Below are 16777 nucleotides of genomic sequence, written 5' to 3' on the forward strand. Positions count from 1 at the left end.
AGCGTTACGGATGGGAGACGAGAGCTCCAGTTCAACGGGGAGTATGTCCCGTGCAGGACTCCGTGGGGCCACGGCGCAGCAAATCCACGTGCTCACAGGCTGCCTACGCCAGCCTCTGTGCTGGCACCAGCGTTTCCCCTCCCTCTCCAAGGTATATAATTGGAAAAAAAAAAATAATAAAAAAAAATCACTAAATAATTTGCAATTTGTAAGCACCATCTCTTCCCCCTTGTGCCTGCAGAACCGGCTGCAGCCCCACAGCCGGGGAGACGATTTGCTCAAATACGAGGATGAACGCTGCAAAATGTTAATGCTGAGCACCAAGCAGTAAAATTTTCAGATTTCCCATTGGTTGTATAACGGCAAATAATAAGTTTAAATCTAATACGTTAAATTGCCTTCCATTGGCAATTTAGTTTGCTTTCAAGGCATACCGTGAACCCCAGCTCCTTCTAGACCGTTGGGATTCAGCAAACTGCCAGTACTAACGCTGGGTATTACACATCTTTTCACCAGGCAAAAAACAAATTTGGTTTTAAGAGCGGAGACGAAAGGGCGTCGGGAAATTCGGTGCGATCTTTCACCTTAGTTCGCAAGCAGGTGTGAATTCAACCGCAATTTCGACAAGGAAATCCCCCAACAAATGTCGCTGCAGTTGGGTTACGGGCCAGTGAGATTAATTCACTTCTATAGCATGTATTAAATCTGAAAGGATCTGAATCCCGCCGTAGCCGGCACTCGCACACGAGGAAAGGACTGACCTGGAGCTGTAAAGGGACTGGGGTGATCACCAGGGAAGATGCTGAGCTGCATTTTTGCCCCAAGCCAAACAGCTCCAGCAACGTTAGTCCTGGGAAAGACCGTTGTAGGCCATTAAGTTGATTTTGAAAGGATACCATCTCCAGCAAAATGGTACTTTTTTCCAACCACCTAAACTCCTTTGAACTCAAACATTTTTCAACTATCATATGCTGGTACTAGCAGGATCAATTTAACATGTCATGGTTTAGCATCCGTCCCAATTTCGCTCCCCAAAATGTGACTTTGATCAAATTTCTGCAACTTGTTCTACCTCAAGAGCCCGATCAATATGTTTTTATTATTAATAAAAAATACATTAAGTTGTTCTAGTGACTATGTGCCAAACCACCGGTTTCAGTGAGACCTGGATCAGTCCTACCACCTTGCCAGAAATCAGATTTCTAGAATGAAGCCGTCTGAGGTAAATAATTAATACCCTTTTTCCTTGTAAATGAACATAATTCAGTAAGAGCAAATGATTTTAAAAGTTTGTTAAAAAAAAAAATATAAAACCGCTCCCAAATGAAGATCGTGTTTCTTCTGCATCGACGGATGAAGAGTCCCATGGTGGGCGGTGGGGAGTGGTTGACACCAAAGGCTGAACCACCTCTAGCACCAAGGATCCCTTTCCCAGCTGGATTTAGAACCCAGACTCGATCTCGAGCTCTCCGTCCTCGACGCAACCCGCACCACGCTCGCGGCAGCGCTAACCATTTTTTTGCGCTCGAAAGTTATTTCTCAACCCTTTTCGCAAGCTCATGCGCATCTCAGCAGAAGGAAGATTCGCCCTCGCTCTCTTTGATCAGCGCTCATCCATTCGGTTAGCAGCTACGCGTAAAACGCAGGAACATCTCTGCTGTTACAAAACTCTTCACGTCTTATTTCCTCCCTCCTCCTCTTTCCCGTAACATCAAAAGCTTCTTTTGCAGTTTATCGAGTCCCTCCGCTAGTACCAGCTAAAAAAAAAAGGAACCAAACTTAGAGGAAGTCTTCCGGGAAAGCAGAAGAATGTTTAAAATAAGTTATTCGAAGCATAAAAAAAAAGTCTAAATCTTCCTTTATATACCCAGAATTTGTTAAAACACCCTCCCAGTCCTTACGGTACCAGACCAGAGTCTTTTACCTGCTGTCAAATGAAATATTCTCAGGCAGATACATTTTAATGCAAAGGAATTTTGTTCTCTGGTAATTAACAAATGGTTAATGGCAAGATAAACTCATTGAGAAAATTAGGTGATTTATGGTCCAAATTTTTCTGTCCTTACTGGCGCACATGTTCCCATTAATTTAATTCAAGTCTCACTCACAGTCAGATTTCCGACGTAATTTAGTATCCAGATGCAGAGAGAAGAGTTGGACCACGATAAGCGAAGACCGATGGATCTGCTAAGAAAGAGACAACTATAACTTGATTACAAATACTAAAATGTATTCAACGGAAAACATAGGAATTTCACATAACTCTAGCACTAAATGTACCCTCTTTCGCCAACATGCCAAAAAAGAAACCGTTTTTAAAAATGACAGCCATATAGTTAATCCGGCCTTTGATATAGACCAGGCAACTTGCAGCTTTTCTTCTCAGCTTAGATGAAACGAGCTTTTCCTCCCTCGATTATCCATACAGAATAAATTGCCATAAAAAACGCACTAACACATCAACTCTGCGCAACCAAGTCCCCAGCCCTAATGCTTGAAGAGGACCTGGCCTGCTGCTTCAATTGGATACACTCTTCCCCTTGCTGTTCTTCATCCAAATTGACCCATTTTTATTTAGGATTTAGATCCTAAAACATATTTAGGACGGAGCTATGAGGTAGGACTGACCCAATGTATCGGCTCACTACCGCTAAAAAGTGGAGGTCCCGAGGAGCTCCTCCTTTTTGGCCAAGCAGTTCTGCACCCTCCGTCGTTAAGCCCTTGTAAACGTCGTGCAGCAAGACAGCTCGCTAATCAACTCGGTAATCCAGCCGAAAATTAGCCCAGAGGCTGTTTTCTTGCAGGCTAGCAAGAACCAGCGGTTGTTTAGCCAGGCAAACACTGGACCGACACGCCAAGCTGGACAACCTGGACCGCGGGACATGGAGAAACGAAGTTCCCTCCACGCCGGGAGCCTGCGCCATCGATTCATCTCACCCATCTACCCACGCCCTCCGTCATTTGAATGGGAACCGAAGATATTCCTGAATTCACAGCAATTAACTAACCACACGAATGCAAAAAATGTATTTATTGCTGGGATGGGTAACCCAGTTCTGGAGCTGCACGATCCAGCACCGCACACATTTCAGGTGGCATAAGCTTTTGGATTATCCTTTTTTATTATTTCTATCCTTTGATTTTGTCATTTGCAGGTGGTAGCCAGTGAATTTCCAAAAAGCCTGGAGGTTGTTCCCTAAACTTCGTATCACAACTGTGAACGGCTTAGAAATAGGAATTTTTGGTTGTTCCAGCGTGGAAGCAGACGTAGCACAGCAGGTCAGGATAACGAAGAAAGTTATTCTTTCACCGTGTGAAACACAGAATGGCTGGAGTCTGCTCAGCTTTTGACTACGTAAAGCAGAGTGTGATATCAAGATCTCTGCACCTGCCATTAATTTTTATCTTAGAAAAGAAAAAACAATTTATGGAGGGGGGGGGGAAAGAACGTGCCACTGCGTAACAGAATCACAGAATAACCTGTAGACTCTGCCCACTTTACACCATTTTTAAGAGAAGTCATGCAGATCAGCGAGTTTCTGCTCCAAAAGTCACGTTCTTCAAGTTTGCAACTCTTCCCAATATTTTTTTTTAAAAGAAATTAAAGATTTCCTCTACATTTGAAGCGTATTTGAAGCACAAAATATTAATATTGGTGTAATTCAGTTCAGAGTTACCGTAACCGCAGGGTTAGGATTATCACCGTGCACAAACCACTGTTGAGCGGTGCACCATTTACGAGGGAGCTCGTTAAAGAGTGGGAGTGTTTTCATTTTTTTTTAGAGCTTTGTTATTCTACATTTAAAGCAGGGAGGAAAATTGTATATTAAACCCCATTCATTTTCCATCTGTATTACTATCAACTCAAAGTACAAGCACAAACTCTATCAGCTGTACTTAAACCTGCCAGAGTATTCCGTGTTTATTAGAAAGCTATGAAGTTTTTCAGCTTTCAGGAATCCATGCTAGGGGAAAAATATATTTAAGATAGATTCTTCAAAAACACTGATTTTACTTTTGACCAGAGAATTGAACTAAAATTTGGGAAACTCCAACTTCTAGTTTGTTTTGAGGTGGGAAGAAAAAGGAGATACATGTCCCTTAACTGAAAGAATAAAGTCATTGCAGAAACGGACTGAGCTATAGAGGTGGAATTCCTCCTGTAGGGGTATTTCTACAAACACAAATACGCTTTTATCAGGATAATTTGTCTTAAAAATGCACTTGGAGGAATACCATAGGAAAAACTACTCTGCCTAAAGACTTCCAGAGCATACTTCCAAAACTTTACAGGTATGCAAAATTAGGGCTCATGCTTCAGAGCTTTAAATGAATAAAATCGTTAAGAGTGATTCACTTTTGACAGGAAGTCTGAACTATATCTTATAAAGAGAAAACTATAAGAGCTCCTCAACTTGAGCACAGCAACACGCCCAGTTACAAACACTTGGCAGAGTTATAAATACTTTATCAGTTCCAGTGTAATCGTCCTCTTACAAGGAAATCGGCTAACAGTTACAAAATACTTTATACAAGTTTGAAGTAAGCTGGTAAGAGGCAAGACATCTTAAATTGTGGCGCACAACACAAATCTTCCTGGGGTTTATTAAGCCAAATGATCCAGCGCTCTGCTCTAGGAATCTATGGTCCAAGGAAAACCCCTGGGCTGTGAAGGCTTGCGCCAGCCCATGCCATCGGTTTCTGGGGAGGCTAGATGTCCGAAACCATTGCTTACAAATTTATTCCAAGTTCCAGATGTTCGAGTATCCTTTTTTCTTGCTTTACAAAAGCAACGCTAACTGTGCCTGGTAGTCTCTCTGGTTTGCAACGGCTCTCTGCATGCCACAGAAGAGAATTACTTTGGATACCAGCAACCCTACCATTATTTTTAAGTCCTATCCAACACCCTCCTGCTTTATGGCTTCATACAGAGCTTGCTAACACTACTATTTTTATTTTTTCATTGGAATTTCTATTGTCATAAAATCCTCAGCTAGTGCTACCTCTTGACCATCTAACACGGACTCTGCCTGTCTCTTCAGTTCGGTGATGTCCGTATCTCCCTCACCTCTCTGAGCAGCCGGTTTATACCTCTGACTGAAGTGAGTCAAAACCAGCTTCTTAACTTTACACGATTTTGCAAAATCCGATGCCATTTTTGGAGTGCTATGACCATGCTCTCTGGCCTTTTCCTCTTGGGTGTCATCCAAAGTGGCTTCGTGTATCAGTACATCTGCTTCACAGCAAAGTTTCATGGCCGCATCTCCAACCACTCCTGAACAATCCCCCAAAATGCAAATTTTTCTTCCAGGAATAGGGTCTTCTAAGACATCAGAAGGAGAAATCGTTACTCCGTTCTCTAGAACGATTGCTGTTCCATTCTTCAGTTTCCCATATAAAGGACCTGGTTGAACTCCTGGCAAATAAAGGCAAAAGAGTCCTGATGAGTGTCAAGTTTAAGAAATAAAAAAATCACTTAAGAAGAGATAGGCTATATATAGAGCTGTCTCAGTGAAAAAAAGACAACCTCAATATAAATAGCAATTGATATTTCACATATTTCACACAAATAAAGAGCTTGTATCATTAGCAGGAAGTGTGTTTGAAGAAAAGCTACATTCTTCGTATTAAAGTCAATAAAGTCATGCAAATATGCTGGCCATACATTTCCCTGAAAGTCACGTTATGCTTTTTAAACTTTAAAATCTGAACTTGTTTGCTCTTACCAGTACGAGAATGGTCTGCAATATTAATTGGCACTAGTGCGACACGCCAATTCAGACTGCTGCATTGGTATGAAGCATTAAAATGTCTTTAATAGAAAATGGAAAATTGAATGAAAATGGATTCGGGAGATACAGCAGCTCGAATTTGCTAGAACCCCTAGAAAGGTGTTCATAAAATGATTTCAACTGCCTGTGAACCCAATTTTGTTACATTTGCTGAAAACTGGAGTCACTACTCAGCTTAAACACACGCATTCAGGCATTTAAAAAATTAGAAAGAGGAAAAATAAGTCAAAGTAGTTACCAAGGTCTTTCAGTTTCTGTACATTGAGTTTACCGGGCCGGGGTTTCTCTTCTACCGCAAAACCAAACGAAGGAATGCGGTGAAATAGGCGAAACGCTTTCAGAACCAGCTGCTCATCCTCAACCAGCAAGTAAGAGTTTTCTACTGGATCCAGGTGGATTTTTCTCCCTTGTGCTCCCTGGGGAAATACCTCATCTCTGTCCAGGTAAGAAAACTCTCTGAATTCTTCTGCGGGGCACTGGTCCTGTGTAGGTACCAGTTCATGAACAGTGTAGGGAAAGAGAAGTTGTGAATGGGAGAGCTCCATACTCCTCCAGATGAAGTTTCGCAGTCCTAATGGGCCATAAATATCCACAGGTGGTTTGTTTGCATCAGGGCTGCTTTGGAGGCTAAGCGTGCACAGCAGGCCAGGAAGTCCAAAAAAGTGGTCACCGTGAAGATGAGTTATGAAAATCTTGGTAATTCTGCCTATCGAGGCAGAAAAAGAAAACAGGAAAAAATAGGAAAAATGAGTACTGTAACAACTCAGAAATAATTGCTTTTTGGCAAGAAGTAGGAAATAAGGAAGGAGGGAAATTAAAATAAAACCGGTGTTTAAGAAATAAATCCCAAACCACAAAGTTGGGGTTTTTTTCCACAGTAGCGATAAGTTTCCACACAAGGAAACTTTATTTTGGCTTGATTTGTCAAGACTGCCGAGACAGAAGTTTTTGTTGCTTCTAAGCAAAACGTGCTACAAGCATGAAACAGAATCGACTGGTGACATCTGCCATATTAAAACACCCAAAGTGCTGGGAAGCGGTTGTGCTTTCATACATTACACGGAAACCGTAGACTAACAAGAAACATCAAGTGGAATTTGCGTTGTTCCTAGTTTTGAATCTAGCACATGAAATGAACAGAATTAAAAAAACAAAATGAAAAAATCCAGTTTTGATTTCAAAGTTTTTTAAAAGGCAAGAACCCCACGGTTCCCAACAGGTTTGTTCTGAACAGATAAAAAATTGCACTTAAAGATTTTGGCTTTGTTTCACGTCTGAGTTTGTTTCACTCCAGCTCCCCGGCACTGGGCCCTACCCTTGCTAGATTAAAAAAGCCCAGAATTTTCTCTCATTACAGACGTGTGTACTTTAATCAGGCTGCCTCAGTCTCCACTGCCAGCTGAGTTCCCACTTCCTTGTGATAAAGCATTTTCTCCAGCATCAACCGAGCAATAGGAAGGACAGAATCTCTTCAGTTTAAGAACAATTTAATAAAAAATCAGTAATTTTAGTAAAAATTAGCCTATTCACTTGGTGATTAAATCCCCTGATAGCTTCAGATTTTGGAGGAGCAGGAGGTTGGTTTTCTGTTTATAATTGATAATTCCATCTTTATAACTTGAGAGTCAGAAGTCTGCTCTTACCGCTGTAGGCTGCAAAATCGCAGGTAAGTCTGGTTTCTGGTTTATTTGCCAAAATGTCAAAGTTTTATGAATACACACAACATTAACTTGAAAACAAAAGCACAGTAGTTATTGACAGGAGGACTCACAAGAGGTATTGTCTAGAGTCGCCTTTAGACAAATACAAACTGCCAGTTTAAAGCTGGTCTGTGGTCCACGTTTGAAATTACGAAGCCTAAGAAATTCATTCAGGAGTTTGGTTCTCCCAACACAATTCTTTACCAAAGGGCAATCAAGGACTATTGCGGGGCAGGTTCAGCAACTGCCACCTTCAGATGCTCATGCATGTTTAGTATGTATTCAAATAAGACGAGCACGAGGACAATGTATTTTGTTTAGATCCCAAGAAACTTTTCTCCTTCCCTCATCACAATACCTTTCAACAGCACAAACCTGCTTTGAGATGGCTCTTCATGAGTTGTGTTTGAGTTCCCTCTCCGCAGTCGAAGAGCCAGCACTCTCCTTCCCTGCGAAGCACTAACGCCGATGCTCCTCTTGTTGGAGAGGGATATGCTGAGCCTGTGCCGAGGAAAGTTATATCCATCGACATTTTAAATACGTCGGTACGCCACCTGAAAAAGATTTTCAGCTGCTGGACATACATATTCATGCTGGGAAAGAAACAAATATTTTCGCTTTCAGCGAAGGCATCCTACGTACTTTAATGTCAGGATCAAATTCCCCTTCCCTTAAAAAAATAAAACCTCCCTGGAGTAAGATAAGACTTTCAGACAACCCCATATTTACAAGCAGCCGATTTCCTTTTTATGTCAATGGAAGGTTGCAAACACACAGCTCAAACATAAGGCCTTTATTCATTATCTAAAGAAACAGCCCCATCCAGTTGCAAATGCTCCAATCTTTAAACTATTATTTCTTTCTTCTTTGCTTTCTTTAAACTTTGAATTTTCCTGCATGCACTCTCCTCTAAAAGCCTTTTCAGAACTAACACCAAACAGCCACTGCTGACGTTTAAACGCCGTTACTGCACGCCACAAGCCTGCAGCCCAGCACCACAGAGGGGAAAGATTCGCTCCCCTCAACAAATGCAAAGACCGCAAGAGCCAGGAGCGACCCTATTTACTTTGCCTTTGCCACAGCATCGTTCAAAGCAATTGATGTTTTACTTCTCACCAGTGCTAAGTGAAAAATTAAACACTAATGAACCTTTATGCAGCCTGAAGGTTGTGCAACAGATCACGGGACACCTATTGCACCAGAAGGATCTATACTATCAGCTGCCATACCCCAGTCATTTATGTATCTGCTGTATTGTCCGGAAGAGGAGCCTGGCCGGTCTGTAGGAGCAGGACAACCTTTGGAAAGCTGCGTCAGGAGCAGAACTTCCACGTGCACGACTCGTAACACTGTCTTGCCTTGCAGGGTGTGCCTTCTCCAGGCTCAAGTCTTCCCAGACTTAGTTCCTACCTCATTTACAGATGTATTTCCACCTCATTTCAAACTCCAGGTGCCTCAACAGCTTCAGATACCTTTCAAGAAAAAGAATTACTGTTTTCTCAGGTTTAGTTGCCACACCTTTCCCAAGGGGAGCAGTCCTCTTCCCGGTGTGTTAGCACGGTCCTCCCAACCACACCAAGGCGCAACGTAATTACCTGACCTCGGGGGGCGAGGAGGGGTACAATAAACATCCACCACACCCCCAAAAGGCACAAATACCCTTTTTGTTTCCTTTTCCTCTGTGTAAAAGCAGATTAACAGCTGAACTGGCTTCGGGCCTTACGCCTTGAATTGGTGTCCGCGGGCTGGGACGTGGGGCCAGCCGAGCCCCCCCTGACACACTTCACACCCCGCCACCCGCACTCACAGCCCCGCCGGGCCGGGCCCTGCCGTCTCCACCCGCCCTGGGCCGCAGTCCTCCGCCGCTCCCCGAGAACGCTTGTGGGGAAGACCATAAGACCGCTACGCTGCGGCGGGGGGGGAAACGGTTCCGGGGAGGGCAGAGTTTAGTCAGAAAACGCGTAACGCACAAACCCGGCCCCCCTCCCCGGCCTACCTTTCCCCGGGCGGCGGCAGGCGGAGCCCGCGCTGCGCGGCCCGGCCCAACCCCCGCCGCCTCCGCGCCCCCTCCTGGGCTGCGGCCACCGGCGGGCCCGGCCCCAGCCCCGGCCCTGCCGTCGCGGGGGGGCCTGAGGCAGCGGCGGCCGCTGTCCGGGAGTGCGGAGAGGCCGGGCGGTGGCGGCTGGAGGGGGCCCGGCTCTGCCAGAGGATGCCCCAAGCCGCTGTCAGATTCGGGTTCGTTGCGGCTGTTAACCTACTGGATGCAGGTTTTGAGGTAAAATTTTAATACAGCCCAAATAGCTGGTTTGTTTGCTGATCATTTGCAAGGGACAAAAGGAAGAAAATAACGTCGGTGATTTAAGCGATGGCAGACCAATTCTCTGTAGGTCAAGTGTTATTTTTTCAGAAGAAACAAAATCAAAGGTAATTTAGGCAAAGGGAATGCATTTTACTAAGAAAATAGAAGACCAGAACACACAATTTCAATAGAGTTACAACATTATAAAGGAGAAAAAACCCCGATCAGTTCACATTTAAATACAAATTTAGTTTCAGCTGAGCAATGACCCTCCCAGGTAAAGTCAACCCCAGACAGATTAGGCTAGAACTGTTCTCACAAGCACTCCAGCAGACACACATTTATTTAAGGTAGATATGTTTAAGATAGAAATAAATGTAAATTACTTTGACATTTTATTTCTTGACAAACTGGCCATCTTACTATGTTTATATAGCCCTAAAATTATTTTTATTTCCATTTTCATTAGACAGGAACTATTTAAAGTCACAGGTACTCGGAGAGTTCAGTTCAATCCAGCGCCTGGTTCGTGTGCAGGGAATGTAAATCCTGCACCGCAAGCAAAACATCTGATGCAAGAGAACTTTTTAATGAGCTGTAGCCACAGTCCATCGTGCCGCCAGGTACCGCATTCTCCATGTACAACATAGCTGTTAGCACATCTCCCTCTGGAGCAGGCACAGGTAAGCTGCATCATCACCGAGCGCTGTGATTCGGGAAGCAAGAGACTTAAAAGCACGCTGAATTTTCCTCACAGTTCACCCAGAACATCTGCAGGCTTTGCGATACCATGGTGATGTGTATTTCGGGAGTAGGCAGGTAGGTCAAGGTAGATACATACAGAATTAGATGTCCCTTCACCAGCGGTAACTGAATTACATTGCACAAATTCAGCTGTCAAGTGGGTGCAATTAGAGCTTTGCTCTAGATTTTCTCCTTGCTCCAGTATTCAATGTAACACCAGACCCTGCCTATTACGTAGGGTTATGAGATGCCATAGCAGTACACACCATCTTAAAGAGTCCAGAAATAACAGTGGTTTTCTTAAATTCAAGAATAGCACTTATAGCTGAAACTGTACTGTTCTACAGTCCAATCGTCTTGTAGATACCTTTATCTGAATGACAGAGGTGCTCAAATCTGCTCCCTTGACACTAAGATGACCAGGAACAAGCTCCAAATGAAAGACAACTTGGATTTACTTAGGCCCAGAGTCAACTGAACTAAAATTCACAGTTGCAGTTGTACAATAGTGATCCCAACTCTCCTACAGGAGTAGTCACTAACTAGGGCTGCTAATGAAAAACTAAAAGGTGTAGTATTTATCTCTACAGTTACTACCGGAGGAGCGTGACAAAGGGTTGCTCTACCCGCTCCCACAAAACAACGTGCTGGGAACAACAGTACAGAGAAGACACTCACGTACTGCGGGAAACCTGTTAAACACCAAACTGCATGTGAAGGGTCACTTTGTTTTAAGCTCAGAAAACAAACAACATCATGAAACATCACTGTTCACAAACATAACCAAGAACAACTGTGACGAATCGCATTTGGGTCTTAAAATCTATCAGAGACAACGTTTTAATAGTCTTCCTCTACATACCCATTGTTGGCACATGGGCATATGCTTCAGGAACATACAAATCTTTATAACTTCTTTGAACAAGAACACACATATTTGATAAAAAAAAAAAAAGGCTGCACTCCCTTAGCTACCCTTCTTCTCCTCCCCATGATGTTTCTATACATTGCTGCCGAGAGGCTCGGCCCTACTCTTGCTGAATTTAAGGAAGCAAGTCTTGGACCAGTGCTGGAAAAAACTGAGCTACTGACTTCTGACCCTCTCAGAAGTGTTCTGCACATCCAGAATAGTATCCTCATAGAAGAAATGTGAAAGACATTACACCATTCGGAAGGCAAAGTCCCCAGGGCTGCGTAAAGAGCTAGAACACCAGTCATCCTTTAGGTGAATATGAAAAAAGATACTGTGGTTCCTTCCTAAGTGGAAAAATTAGCAGTTGTAATTAATTCAAAGATTAATTAGATCTGAAGAATACACAAAACTGAACAGGAATCTGTGTATTTTATTAAAAAAAGTCTGAAAAAGATGAACACGTCAGCTCACAAAGTTTTAAGTGAGCTGACATGTTGCCTGTTGCTAATGGAAAACAATGGTTATACATTAAAAGTAAAATTCCACTGTGTCTATATTGCAAGCTATAGATGATCCACAGAACCCAATTAAACAGTGACCACAGGTGCATATGAATAGATGAAGTCTAACCGGTACCACTTGGCTGCCATAAAGTGGGACAGGTTTTCCTGGGTACTATCAATGTGCACTGATTATGGACCATGACTGCACTTCTTGCCTGAAAAAAAACCATAATCAGACTGAATAGATGGATGCAGATCTTTATTTTGTAAGACAGAATTATATTGATGGACCGATTGCCCTGCCTCTGTGATCATTCTCAGGCAGGACACAAGATCAGTGCACGGGATATTTTAATTACTCGTCTGCCTAATTGGTACATTGGCAGAAGAGAGGAAGTGTGCGTTCCCAGTGCATTTGAATTCGATGATGCAGAACTCCACTGACACGCTGCCACAGGCTTCGGCTAGAGTTGAATTTTCAGAAGGTAAAAATAATTTGTATACTAAATAAATAATTTCTCAGTAAGATCACAAATTTAAATACAATAAAAACCAGGCATTGCAAAAATAGATGAAAAAAGCATTCTTTGTAAAAACATCACGTGTGTGTTGGTCTTTTTTGTACAGATACTTACATATACAAGTTGCAAACCACGTACGTTGCCCAACTTGGCAACGTAGCATTTTGAGCCCCACCAGACAGCACTTTACCACAGTTTGAATACGCAGTCTTTTCCCCACATCACTGTTTTCTGTGTTTACATAATCAGTCTTCTTTCCTCACTTAGGTAAAGCCTTCCCAAAGTTTACTGTTTATCTAATACACAAATATAATTTTAAAATCAGATACTAGGCAGTAAGTGGCAGAGACCATGTCCAAGGGGGTTCAGAGATTATTTTCCCTGTTCTATTTTGGGCCTATTCTGTGGAGACCGTATTTTCCAATATGAATGAAGATATGAGAGAGGTGATTGCCATGGGTAAATCCTAAGCAAGCTTTACTTCATCTCTTTGGATTCCAGCTTCAAGTTTGGCAGTATAGCCCTTTTACATCTATCTATTTCTTTATTTTCATCCTATTTTTTTTTTGTGGCCTTGATGCAGCAAACTATGGAACAGCACATTATCTTTATACCATCGCTCTTGTTACAGAGATCAGATTTAGAGAAGTCACAGACTGTAACTATCACTGTGTGTCCTTGCCTGCTAATACAAAGGAGCGGAGGGCACTCAAACCTGATATGAACAAAATGAAAAGGAATGCACGTTGTGGTAGCTGTATCAAATGTGCAAGGAAAAAACCTCGCAGTTTTTAGTTTTACACACACACAAAAAAACCCCCACCCTGACAAATTCAACCTGTAAATGGAGTGGGGGAGATTAAGTGATCAGCTTAGAGCTTCTAAGCATCGGATCTTTTGAGTCCTGTATTCAAACTGAATTGAATATACTGGACTGAGACCACAAGAAACATTCAAACTTCTGTAAAAGTGTGTGTCAATTGCTGCCTGTAACACTTTCTGTTTCAGCTTCATCAGCTGCCTGTGGGGGGGTTTGTTCGAAGTGGCGAGTCCACTTAGGAGTTGTTGAGTCAATGATGTCATGAAAACACCACACGCATCTTTTCATGAGAAAAAGGGCATGCCAGGGAGAAAATTTAGCTTAGAAGAAACAGAACCTTGAAAAAATGAACAAATGAAACAAAAATCCTTTGGTACATCACCTTGGAGTCCACGGCAGAAAATCTCCTTGTAAAAAATCTCTAAAAGATTTCCGTAGATTAATTCAGATCCTGCCTTTACGTGATAGAATTTGTTACGCAACAGCGTAGCTTTGTTTTCAAAAGCTATTAAGCGATTACTATTATTTTCAGGCTTTCAGAGGATAATTTTAACTAGTTCGCATTTTTCCCTGATAACAGATTTCACACAATGATGAAAACACAAAAGACAAACATTGCTGCAGATTCCACATGTGCAACACCATGCTGCTCCACAAAGCACAAAGAAACAGAGCAGCCAATGCCACAAGGAAGTCTGGACACAGGCATCTTTAAACATCAGACAAAACAGCCCACTAAACTGTTAAATTCGTTTTAAAATTTTTTTTTTTTTTTTTGGACAAATGCTCTCTGGTGATGTCACAGATAACAAAGTGTGACAACGCTAGGACAAGTAGAAGACTGATTATTAAAAGCAGAAATAAATCATTCTGGAGTCAGCAGTGATGAGAGAGCTATAGTTCTTCATCAAACGCACAGAGCTAAAATATCATTAAAGGAATTCTTCAGTGCAGTGCAGGTTCTAAGCTAGAAATGCAATGTCATTATTTAAATTAATTTTGGAGAGCTCTCTCATTCCTGTGACAGATGTCATCATCCATAAAGTTTATCAGGTACTTGGGAGAGTGGGGAGAAATCTACGTCAAGTGAAAAACAGGGTAGAAGGGGGGAGGGGGGGGAAGACAACAAAATGAGCAAAATAAATTACAGGACTCAAAGATCATGATTTAAATTGGTCTGAAAAAGGGATCCCTGCAGAGTACAAGATACTGCCTGAGGAGTGCGATCTTGATATATCAGTGAACCTTAGATTCGGGCCAGTCATACACATCTGGCATGAAGGATTCGTATTCGTAGGTCCAAACCTTTGATCGAATGTAACGGTTCTTGTCTGCAGGCTCAGGGTAATGGAAAGCCATGTTGTTTGCGTACAAAAATTCCATAACCTGGAAAGTTAAATCACCATGCAGTTTGTGCCTTTTACTACATTCACATAACATCCACGTTTCCACTGCAATATGTTTAGGACTGCCAAACTGAATAAACATCAAAGTCATTTTACAATTCCTGAATGCTTTACCAGCGATCTGAAAACTTAAGTTTCAGAAATCAAAGGACCGTGATTTTGGCCCATTATCACTGAAGTGTCCAACAAACCCAAGATTTTTCTAAGTGTCTCTTATTAAAGGCACAAAGAACTGGGTATTTTGTGCCCAACCACTTAGTGCTTAAGGGTTATACTGTGCAATTCAGCAAGTTAACGTACACATAACACACTTTTAGTACAGTCCACTTTTATGCTTCATACTCACCTTCACAGCAATATAAATAGAAACTTCCCTGATATTAGACAGTGGAGGATAAAGTCTTCCTTGTGCGAGTTCTTCATCGGTCAACTGTTCTGTCAATGCCTGAGTTAGAAAAACAAACAAGTTCTATTTACTGCATCCCAAATGGGATCAATAACGTGCTAGAACACCTCAGAGAAACAAGTTGTGGTGTTCTTACTACTCAAGTGCACCCAAAGCACTACAATAGGGCAGTCAAAATCTCAAAATTCTCAAAGATCAACTCTTCAATCTGTGCCCGTATCAGCAAATTCTGCTTGTAAGCATTTAGCAAAGATCCTATTTTTTTGGAGGCCGAACTTCCCTTAAACATGGAAGTTATAAGAGTGCAAGGTGCCTGCAGGACTGCCCACGCGTTTGGCCAGTTAATTCAGTGGTTACTCCGACACGGTAGCTGCTCCTGCTCCAGAGTGGAAAGGCAAGAGAGGACGGGAGCCCAGGGACCACTTGCGTCCCTGACCACACCACCAGCCGTGGAACACAGAGCGGGGCGGAAGGCGGCGGCACACCTACTGCCAGACCTACGAGGCTGGGAGGCAATTTACACATGAACAGATTTTCTATTTGGGTGTCTAATTTCTGGATTAAAAAAAAAATTTAAATTTGCAGTGGCAGGTGGTATTTTTCACAATTTTGGTTGACCAAAATCCATTTTTTTTTCCATTGGGGAGGGATAAAACCAACAGAAAACAAACAGGAAACCATAGAGTTCCAGCAAGATTTGAGAAATTGCCTATCACGTCATCCACTGTCATGTCAGAAGCCACAGCCTACTCTGCTTCCACACTTACCTTAGCAGCCTCTAGGAAAACCTTATCACTAATATGTCGAACACTGCTGAGGATCACAGCGAGAGCCACGCCTACAATAAAATTATTGCCAATTAGGGCCACATCATTTTATAATATGCAGCCTGCTGCCGAGAAGTTGCGAGTCATCTAGAGTGTTATTTGTAAAAATATTCCCATCGCTTTCTACACACGTTCGCGAAACTATTACCATGTGTGCTAGGCATCTACCACCATAGGTGGCTTTTGACAAGGGGTTGGAGCTTAGCAGCTCAGGGAGGAAAGGGAGAGAAAGGGGAAGGCAGAGAAATATCCCCGGTGCTGCTTCTGTACCCTCACTTGTGCAGACATAACTTCAACAGGAGTATATTGACACTTAGTTTCTCCTTCCCCCCCAAAACAAGCAGAAGAACTCATAGTGCAGCAGCTTTCAAAGCCTTTAATAACACCCTTTTGTTTTCTTAGAAATATCCAGTTGGGTGAGCTCATTGTGTGCATGTTGCAGATGTAGCTGCACATGCCTAACATCCATCCTTAACTGATTTTCTTTCATTTATTCTTCTGAGTTCTCAGCTTTAAATGCTGGTAGCACCTCTTCACATTGCTTCACTAACTGTGCCCAGCATAGCAAGGAAACCCAAGAAGAAGTGCTAATAGCCTAGTCTTAAAGATTAAAAGATGACAATTTTATTTATTACCTGGGAAAATATAAGCATTGTTTCCTTGGCCTGGTTTGAAGGTTCTTCCGTCTTTCAGAGTCACCAGCTCGAAGGGACTGCCACTGGCAAACAAGCAACGGCCCTGTTAAACAGAGGAATAATCAGTCATGCAGCTTCTAAAGAGCCAAGAGTAGGGAGCAACACTGTCATTATGAAACACAGGGACACCAGAGTCCTACAGTTCCCAGTC

General features: G+C 42.5%; 2 protein-coding genes across 16 annotated transcripts in view; both read right to left on the reverse strand.

Moving 5' to 3' along the window:
• Positions 1-1441: 1441 nt before the first annotated feature.
• On the reverse strand, positions 1442-9517 carry ELAC1 (elaC ribonuclease Z 1). Of its 9 annotated transcripts, none has more exons than XM_054808985.1 (5): positions 9489-9517; positions 8903-8964; positions 7868-8046; positions 6031-6498; positions 1442-5416 (listed from the first exon to the last, which is right to left on the reverse strand). In XM_054808985.1, the coding sequence occupies exons 2-5, from the start codon at positions 8905-8907 to the stop codon at positions 4953-4955; spliced, it is 1116 nt and encodes a 371-aa protein (XP_054664960.1). In that variant the 5' UTR covers positions 8908-8964; positions 9489-9517; the 3' UTR covers positions 1442-4952. The 9 variants fall into 9 exon arrangements, with proteins under 9 accessions (XP_054664960.1, XP_054664959.1, XP_054664958.1 ...); XM_054808984.1 differs by lacking the exon at positions 9489-9517 and adding an exon at positions 9152-9449; XM_054808983.1 differs by lacking the exon at positions 9489-9517 and adding an exon at positions 9088-9449.
• A 2676-nt stretch (positions 9518-12193) lies between these two features.
• ME2 (malic enzyme 2) overlaps positions 12194-16777 on the reverse strand; it is a 36586-nt gene continuing 32002 nt past the window's right edge. For 6 of the 7 annotated variants that reach the window (XM_054808972.1, XM_054808968.1, XM_054808969.1 and 3 more), the window contains 4 exons: positions 16567-16669; positions 15872-15942; positions 15045-15143; positions 12194-14678 (listed from right to left, as the gene is read on the reverse strand). In XM_054808972.1, the coding sequence (XP_054664947.1) occupies positions 14529-14678; positions 15045-15143; positions 15872-15942; positions 16567-16669 (423 nt within the window). In that variant the 3' untranslated portion in view covers positions 12194-14528. The remainder of the gene's footprint in view (positions 14679-15044; positions 15144-15871; positions 15943-16566; positions 16670-16777) is intronic. The other variant, XR_008574595.1, reaches the window with a different exon arrangement.

This window comes from Grus americana, chromosome Z (genome assembly GCF_028858705.1).
Source record: "Grus americana isolate bGruAme1 chromosome Z, bGruAme1.mat, whole genome shotgun sequence".
Lineage (NCBI taxonomy): Eukaryota > Metazoa > Chordata > Aves > Gruiformes > Gruidae > Grus > Grus americana.

Bases quoted from the DNA above. Each gene is read 5' to 3' on its own strand.
- ELAC1 (XM_054808985.1), bottom strand. The intron at 6,499-7,867 runs GTTTGTGCTGTT...CTGCCTCGATAG, and splicing joins GAAGAGCCATCTCAAAGCAG to GCAGAATTACCAAGATTTTC. The intron at 5,417-6,030 runs GTAACTACTTTG...TTTATTTGCCAG, and splicing joins ACAGAAACTGAAAGACCTTG to GAGTTCAACCAGGTCCTTTA.